The sequence below is a fragment of the Amblyomma maculatum genome, chromosome 1 (assembly GCF_055883805.1).
Source record: "Amblyomma maculatum isolate TAMU_Amacu chromosome 1, ASM5588380v1, whole genome shotgun sequence".
Lineage (NCBI taxonomy): Eukaryota > Metazoa > Arthropoda > Arachnida > Ixodida > Ixodidae > Amblyomma > Amblyomma maculatum.
The window spans coordinates 470,895,339-470,904,446 of NC_139344.1; the positions used below are offsets into that span (position 1 = coordinate 470,895,339).

The 9,108-nt window shown below is 48.8% G+C and overlaps 1 protein-coding gene across 1 annotated transcript in view; it reads left to right on the forward strand.

Moving 5' to 3' along the window:
* The window catches only part of LOC146209948 (serine dehydratase-like), a 154,605-nt gene extending 145,950 nt beyond the window's left edge, over positions 1–8,655 (forward strand). Inside the window, exon 7 of the mRNA XM_084605433.1 lies at positions 8,418–8,655. Coding sequence (XP_084461559.1) covers positions 8,418–8,626 — 209 coding nt within the window. The 3' untranslated portion in view covers positions 8,627–8,655. The remainder of the gene's footprint in view (positions 1–8,417) is intronic.
* Positions 8,656–9,108: the final 453 nt, after the last annotated feature.

The window sequence follows — 9,108 nt, forward strand, 5'->3', positions numbered from 1 at the left end:
TCTATTTGTGGTGTGGTGTCTATGGATATCATGTCGGACAAGGTGCGGTAAAAGCGTTTGATGAGGCCATTGGTCTGAGGATAACTAGAAGATGTCTTGTGGACGGTGTTTGCAGCGTGGAATTCTTCTGCCAGGACTTGGGAAAGAAATGCCTTCCACGGTCGCTAATCAAGATACGGGGAGCCCCATGACGTAAGACGATCGCTCGCAGCAAAAACTAAACTTTAGATGCGGCACCGGTGCAAAGAGGGGCTATTTCAGCGTAGCGCGTCAGATGGTCAATGGCGGTTACAACCCTCGATGACCGGCTGCCGTGAGAGGTAGGGGGCCGAATAAGTCAATGGCGACAGAATCGAAAGGCACGGATGGGCAAGGAAGAGGTTGCAGATGGCCGGCAGGAAGAGATGTTGACCGCTTACGATGATGGCAAGGCGCACATGATGATATGTATTTGGCGACGCTGGTAGAAAGCCCGGGCCAAAAGTAGCGGCTTTTTATATGGTCGTACATCTTGGGGTGTCCTAAATGACCGGCAGTGGCATCGTCATGGTAAACCTCCAACACTCGATGATGGAGAGAGCGAGGAACAACGGGAACCAACCGGTGACCAGTCGTGTGGTATACAGAGCGGTATACCACATTCCGTGTTGAACCCGGAAAAGGTGAAGCTGACGACGCAGGCGACTGTTGGGTGCCGGTGATTGACCGCGGAGGCGGGCGTTAATTGTGCTGCAGTAAGGATCAGCCTACTGCAATGCCGGGAAGTTACTGCTTAGGTTCACCCGAGAGGCCTCTATGGGTGCAACATCTAGACGATCACCGGAAGGTTGACGGGAGGGGCAGAGTGTAGTGGCCGCATTGGGAGTTGGTTCGAGTAGAGGACAGCGGGCAACGGGAGAGCGCGTCAGCATCGAGGTGTTTTCTGCCGGATTTGTACCTGATGGTAAAGGTTAACTCTTGTAAACATAGCACCCAGTGGCCGAGCCAACCTGATAAGTTCTTTAACGACGACAGCCAACACAGCGCATGATGGTCGGTGACGATTGTGAAGCGGCAGCCGTACAAATACGGTCGAAATGTTTGGACAGACCAAACAACGGCAAGACGTTCTTGTTCCGTAATGCTGTAGTTACGCTCAGCTGCTGTGAGAGAACGGCTAGCGTATGCCACAACCTGCTCTTCGGACGCAGTGTTGCGTTGCAAAAGAACGCCGCCGATGCCTTGTCCACTGGCATCAGTATGAAGAATAGTGGGAGCTATCGCATCAAAATGTCGAAGCACAGGAGTGGGAGTGCTTTCTTGAGGGATTGGAAGACCTGTTCACATTCATTGGACCATAAGCAAAGCGCGTCAGACTTCAGGAGGTTGTGTAAAGGGGCCGCAGTAGAAGCAAAGCTTCGGATGAAACGGAAGTACGACGCCAACCCGAGGAAGCTGCGCAGTTCTTTCTGACGTTTGGGCTGAAGAAAATTATTCACAGCTGCAATTTTGTCGGGATTGAGCTGTGTACCCGCCTTGCTAACGACATGGCCGAGGACTTTGAGGGTTTCGCTGGCGAAGTGGCATTTGGTAGTGCTGTTCTGGAGACCGGCCCGTACCAGACGTGTGAGAACTTCTGTGAGACAGTGCAAGTTCTTGGCAAAGTCCGACGAAAAGATGATAATATCTTCTAGATAACACAAACACGTCTTCCATTTCATTCCTTGAAGCACTGTGTCGATCATTCGCTCGTAGGTGGCAGGAGCATTACATAAACAGAAAGGCATCACATTAAATTCATAAAGACCATCGGGAGTAGGAAATGCAGTCTTGTCCTTGTCGGATTCATGCATGGGAATTTGTCAATATCCCGAGCGCAAGTCAAGACATGAAAAATACTCTCCCCCCTGAAGGCAGTCCTGTGCATCATCAATACGTTGTAGCGAGTAAACATCTTTGCGGGTTATCATATTAAGGGCCCGGTAATCCACGCAAAACCGCACAGAACCATCTTTTTTTTCTTACGAGAACAACAGGAGAGGACCAGGCGCTGCTCGATGGGCGGATGATGTTTCGCGCGAGCATATGCTCGCGGCAACTTGGTCCTTAATGATTATGCGTTCTGATGAAGAAACGCGATATGGGCGCCGCCGAACGATGGTTGGTTGATCCTTCAGTCTCTCTATGGTGGGAGGTGACACGTGTTTGGCCTACATTTGACGTACATACATCAAATGAGTATTTTTGTTTCAAAAAGATCGCGAGCAATGCAGCCGACTGTTCAGAAGTTAGATTAGTGCTGATGGTTGCCGTCAGTGCCGAGGAAGGTTGCTGAGGTAGAACATCAGATGATGGAGAAGCACAGGAAAGCGTGGCGAGGGGAACAAGATCTTCTTCAAAAACAAAGCCAGTAGTCCCTCCTTTCGGTAAAAATAAAGGCTGGGTACGAGTGTTCATCGCCGCGACCACCGCGCAACCGCAGTTGAAAAAGGTGAGGCAGGAGTCAAGCGCTATGCTGTCGGAGGTCCACCGTGGTGCTGGCATCACTAAAGCATCGCCGTCAAGCGCATCATCCTGGTTAACAATGAAGATGTTCACGACCAGGGCTCAAAACATAGTCAAGGGCAGCGAACACACGTAGTGGGGAGGAGACAGATTCTTGTTCGAATTCAGTGTCCGTAATGTGAATGAGGCGGTCACGGCAGGAGATAAAGGCAGACGCCGACGATAAAAAGTCCCAGCCTAAAATTAGTTCATGAACGCATGACGAAATCACCACAAACTCAATATGATGCCGCTGGTCATAGAGGAAAACGCGGGCTGTGCATTGCCCTATGGGTAGGATGGCAGTCCCGTTGGCTCCAAGGGAAGTAGGACCGATGTACGGAGTTATTACTTTACGGAGACGATAACACAAGTTGCTAATAATGATGGAATAAGCTGCACCCGTATCGATGAGGTAGCAGTAATAGCAAAATACTTTATTGAGGCACAACCCTTAGGCGCCTAATACATCGACGGCCTGCTGGACGAGCAGGCACTTTTCTTCTTCCCCCTCAGCACCAATCCAGTCCACTCAGGTCCAAATAGTAGGGGAGGAGGTGGGAAAGAATCCCGATTGCAATGCAACCGGACATGAAAATAGGCAGTGTGAAAGGTTGGCATAAGGGGAAGGGCAGTTGGGGAATTATGGATCACGACGAAATTTGTAGAGATATAGCCGTACAAGAGTTATGAGTGTATTCAAATGTATTTGCCGAAGGATATGAGCCTCCCGAACGGAATGATTAGGATGAGGGTCGGGGTATAGGTGAGGGCTTCAACGTATCGAGGAGGGCTTAAACGTATATTCCTCCGATTCCAGCATGTAGACGGGTGTCCGGGAGCGATTCCAGAGTTCAATTGTGAAGCAGCTTTTTCTCCAAAAACTGCTTCTGTTAGTGTTCCGCGCTAGAAAGGAACGATTGTAAGAGCGGTCGAAGTGAGGACGGGCGGCAAAAAGGCGATGGAGAGCGGCGTCGGGTAGAACGAGGGGGTCAGAAATTATCCTGGGGAATCCTGCGGCGAAAGAAAACGGCGGAAGGAATCGGAGTATGGGATCGTAGAAGCTTCAGGCTGGCGCAGGTGGGTATTCTCGAATGGGGCATAACCACGCTGTTTGTCTTGCTGGCGCCGGCGACAGACGCAGGAGATGTGACCGCGGATTCAACAGTAATTGCAGACTGGACGGGGAGGACGCCAGGATTTTTGATAATGGGCCGGTTGAAAGCATGGGGCTAGTGGAGCCACATGACAAGGAGAATGGACTGGGGCAGGCGGATTCGAAGCCATTTCAGCGTACGTGGGGAAGCGGCAGGCGGTAGTCGACGTGGCTGGTGCCAGGGCGCAGGTAAAGGCGGCCAGTTCGTCCTTGACGACGCTGCGCAAATCTGAAGTGGCTGGCGGGAGGTTCGAGCTTCCAGGAACTAAGCTTGCTCAATTGGCGAGCTCTTCTATAATGGCACGCATATATAATGGTGCGGAGTTTGCCATCAACAAGGACGCCATCATTGATGTTGTCCTGCTGCAGGTGGCACGACTGAAGTTTGTCCAGGCGTTGGCAGGTGGTGGTTATGTCCGACACAATGGAGGGGTTCTGAACCAGCAAGGCGTTGAATGCAGCGATTCCGATGCCCTTAAAATATGGCGAACGCGTTCAGCTTCCATCATAGCAGCATAGACTCGGAGTCAAAGGGCTAAAACGTCCTCGATGTGTAGGACTCACCAGGCTGCTCCGAGCTTCGACGGGCTTCGAGCTTCCTCTTAGCCAGCTGAGAATGACCAGATGACGTGCCGAAAATCTTCCGCAGCTGCTGGGTCAATGTTGGCCAATCAGGGATGTGGTCCTCGTGATTGAGAAACCACGTTTGTGTGACGTCATTCAAGGAGAATACAACGTTCAGTAGCTTGTGGGAGTCATCCCAGCGGTTGAAGGAACTCACTCTGGTGTAATAATCAAGCCAGTCGTACATCGTCACCGCGAAGGCCGGCAAAGAGCTGGGGATCGCGCTGGCGGCTGGTGATTGTCCAGGTATGGGTAGCCACAACTGCAGGGGCAGATGCCGGGAGCGGGCGAGTTACGTTGCCCTCGTTCATACTGAAGGGGTGTGAGGGCAAGCGAAGGCCGGAATGGAGCTTCAGGGGGAACAGTAGAGAGGCCGAAAGCGAGAGGTTTGGGATAATAAGGGCACCGCCGCCACTTGTGAGCCACCGCTCGAACAAACGTCTTTATTCCAGCCACAGTGTGGAACGCTGCGCGTGATCATGCGAACACCAGTGAATGATGACGATGCTGCGTATGTACAGGTGAAAGAGATGAAAGTTCTGGCACCGCGCTCAGAGCATATACATATATATATATGTTCGGAGCCTTACAATCACAGTGGTAAGGCCCCATGTCGGCAGTTCAAAAGCAACAAAGGGAGATTTGTATGGTTCGCGGAAATAAATAAATAAATATATTTATTTATTTATTTATTTATTTCCGCGAATATATATATATATATATATATATATATATATATATATATATATATATATATATATATATATATTTATTTATTTATTTCCGCGAACCATACAAATCACCCTTTGTTGCGTTTGAACTGCCGACATGGGGCCTTACCATGCACTGTGATTGTAGCGCATGAATCTATTATCTATCATTGTTTGTTCATGTTCATTGACGCGAGACATGTCTTTACGATTTACTTTGTTGTGGAATATACTTCTAGATGTACCTAGAAAGATTCTAGTCACGCGCTTGTGTTCCTACCATGCCCCAGTTTAGGCTAGTCACCATTCGCGGTTTTATCTAGATGTTTCTTCGCTACCTTTAAATTGAACGCTGACGAGTGAAACGGGCATTCTTTGTAAGATGACTGTCACAAGCTGACTCACACATAGAGCGGAAGTTACGGGATCTCCCTGCTCCTCCGGGCATACTTCGGCATGACGCTCTAGGGCAGCGACTGACCAGCGCGCGTCCTTGACGATGGGCCGCAGCAGAAGTAGCAAAAAGTATAAAAAGGCAGACCGCAGTACGCCCTTAGCAGTTTGACAGATTTGCCTGTCTGGTTGGGTTGATAACTAAATAAGACTTGAAATTTCTCCAACCAACACTTTTATTTTATAAAACCCGACGTTTCGGAGCCGGCTCGGCTCCTTCTTCAGGGGTGCATGACGCGGGGCTGCGTGCAGCTATAAGTAAAGGAATGGTCGAGGGGGAGAAGAAGGTGGGGGGGGGGGGGGGGAGAATGGGGAGGGGTGGAATGTGTGTGAAAGGAATGAGAAGGAAGGAGGGGGGTTTAGACGATTGAGGGTGCCGCAGGTGCAGGTGTGCTCGCTGGCGACTTTTTTCTTTTCTTCTGTGAAGTGGCCAGGAGAGAGCGAAGACCTTGCAAGTATACAGCAGGGAGGTTGCCTGTTGTCCGGTTGATGTTATTTGCGGTAGACTGTATGTGCCATGACTCGAGGAGGCGTCTTTTGCGGTAATTGGTCTCGGTCTCCAAGATGAACGTTTCTTCGAAATTTATTCTGTGGTCGGAATCTTCTGAATGTTCAGCTATGGGGTTGCGTTCTCTTGAAAAATTTCGTACATCGTTCTTGTGTTGCCGAATTCTTTCTTTTAGGTTTTTTGTTTCGCCAATGTAGCTAGCATCACAGTCGGCGCAGGGAATTTTGTAGACAATGCCTTGGGCTCTTTCTCTGAGTGGCGCACAAGCCTTCAAACACTTTGGGGAGCCTGCTACCCTTCCCCAAAGATCGACCACCAAGAGAAAGAGCCCAAGGCATTGTCTACAAAATTCCCTGCGCCGACTGTGATGCTAGCTACATTGGCGAAACAAAAAACCTAAAAGAAAGAATTCGGCAACACAAGAACGATGTACGAAATTTTTCAAGAGAACGCAACCCCATAGCTGAACATTCAGAAGATTCCGACCACAGAATAAATTTCGAAGAAACGTTCATCTTGGAGACCGAGACCAATTACCGCAAAAGACGCCTCCTCGAGTCATGGCACATACAGTCTACAGCAAATAACATCAACCGGACAACAGGCAACCTCCCTGCTGTATACTTGCAAGGTCTTCGCTCTCTCCTGGCCACTTCACAGAAGAAAAGAAAAAAGTCGCCAGCGAGCACACCTGCACCTGCGGCACCCTCAATCGTCTAAACCCCCCTCCTTCCTTCTCATTCCTTTCACACACATTCCACCCCCTCCCCATTCCCCCCCCCCCCACCTTCTTCTCCCCCTCGACCATTCCTTTACTTATAGCTGCACGCAGCCCCGCGTCATGCACCCCTGAAGAAGGAGCCGAGCCGGCTCCGAAACGTCGGGTTTTATAAAATAAAAGTGTTGGTTGGAAAAATTTCAAGTCTTATTTAGCCCTTAGCAGTGCGCTTCAGGGAGATGTAGTCTATCGAGCAACTCTCGTGGTCGCTCGCTCTGGGAAAGTGTCTTGTTTTTTTCCACAGAGCCTGTGATCAACGCATCGTTTCTCCTCAACCTATACGGCCGCCGCTACCGATCAACTCTGTGACTACGATGCCTCATCAAGCAAGAAAGCCCTGAGAATTCCTTTTTGCCACAGACTGTCCGCTAATTCAATAGTTTTCATCGTGGTTTAAACCTTGGTATAGCTTAGTATTTCACACTGTGTTTTCTCTGTAACTCTTGTCCCTCCCTACTACATCTGGATTCTTGCTTGTTACCTTTATAGTCTTCTTTTATCGCAGTGTTTGTTCATTATCCAATTTCCCTCTTGTCCTTTACCGAGCTGTCTTTTATCTCTATCGTGTCGTGGCATTTCTTTTTGTGCGTTCGATTATTATGCAGTGCAATTCGGACTACAAGCTGAAAAAAGCGACTTCTTGAACTTATTCCTCAATCACACACCGACACACGTGCTTCACGGGTTGACTGGCCTAACTTTTAAATGTTCTCAAACCTGATAGAGGGACGACGGGTAACCGTAAAGGGGATCCCGCGCTTCTGTTGATCGTAAAAGCGCGGGCTCGTGGCAACAACCAGTCAGCACATTTGCTGCTATCGCCGAATCACTTACTTCTTTTGCTGGCCCAAGTCAGCCCAATAAGAGCTTCTTTAGTTCACTCCCAGAACCTTTACCACCGCATCTACTGCCCTCGGCTTTGTCACCAACACGCGACATTATGACGACACAATATATCAACACACACACACACACACACACACACACACACACACACACACACACACACACACACACACACACACACACACACACACACACACACACACACACACACACACACACACACACACACACACACACACACACACACACACACACACACACGCACGCACGCACACACACACACACACACACACACAAATATATATATATAGTTCTTTAGTTGATATTGCCTTCTTCATATTATGTGATTTATATATCTGTGTATGTGTGTGTGTGTGTGTCAGGATATCAGAGATGCCGTAGTGGACACAGTAATCTAGCGCCCTACTAGAGCACCGCCACGGCGTATGTATGTATGTATGTATGTATGTATGTATGTATGTATGTATGTATGTATGTATGTATGTATGTATGTATGTATGTATGTATGTATGTATGTATGTATGTATGTATGTATGTATGTATGTATGTATGTATGTATGTGTGTGTGTATGTATGTATGTATGTATGTATGTATGTATGTATGTATGTATGTATGTATGTATGTATGTATGTATGTATGTATGTATGTATGTATGTATGTATGTATGTATGTATGTGTTTGTTTGATTCAGAAAAGTGATCTCACTCCGGGAATAGTCGGGTGTTCTAGCTGAAGGACTTGAAGCCGATGCAACTTTCTTGATGTTCTTTGTATCCGGAATAACCGGTATTCCGCAGACGACCACCGGATGCTGGTGGAACCCTCATGTGGCGCCGCCCTATCCGCTATCTACAGTGGCCTGGTGTCCAGGCTATACAGTGAAGGACGCCTTGAGGCCTCCCACCGCCGACCTCTGGTTACCGTCGTGTGCGGTGGAAGCGCAGCCACGTTGCCCCAGCTCGAAGAGTGGAAACGTGTCGCTGACGGAAAGGACGAACCAGAGTAAGCCGAAGTGCGCCGTACAGACAAATAAAGGAGGAATGTTTGTATTTCGTGGTGTCTCTTTCTGGACAGACTCAAATGGGACGTATGTGACCATGCGCATTCATTTATTTGGGGGTTATGATATCAACTGAATTTTGTATATTGGTGTCGTCGGAGTCTGAATGATAGCAGGGCACAGTTGAATTTTAAAGCGGGAGCGCGATTCCTGAAAATACAACGCAAGGGAGAAACTCCCTTTGGCTTAGGGACGTAGCACGAATTCGGCTATAAAGCAGGGCCCCTTTTGGTCCACATTGAGCGATACACTTAAGCCCCGATGGCACCAAAGTGAGCTCTGCAACAGAGCAGTTGTCGGTCTCCAGTGGGTTGCCCACAAATGCCGCGATTAGTTTAAAATATCGCAGATGTAGGCTGTTTCAGCATAACAGCCCATATCCGTCCTGCATTTTGGGATGTCAGTGGCCGTCCACCTCGAAACTCTTG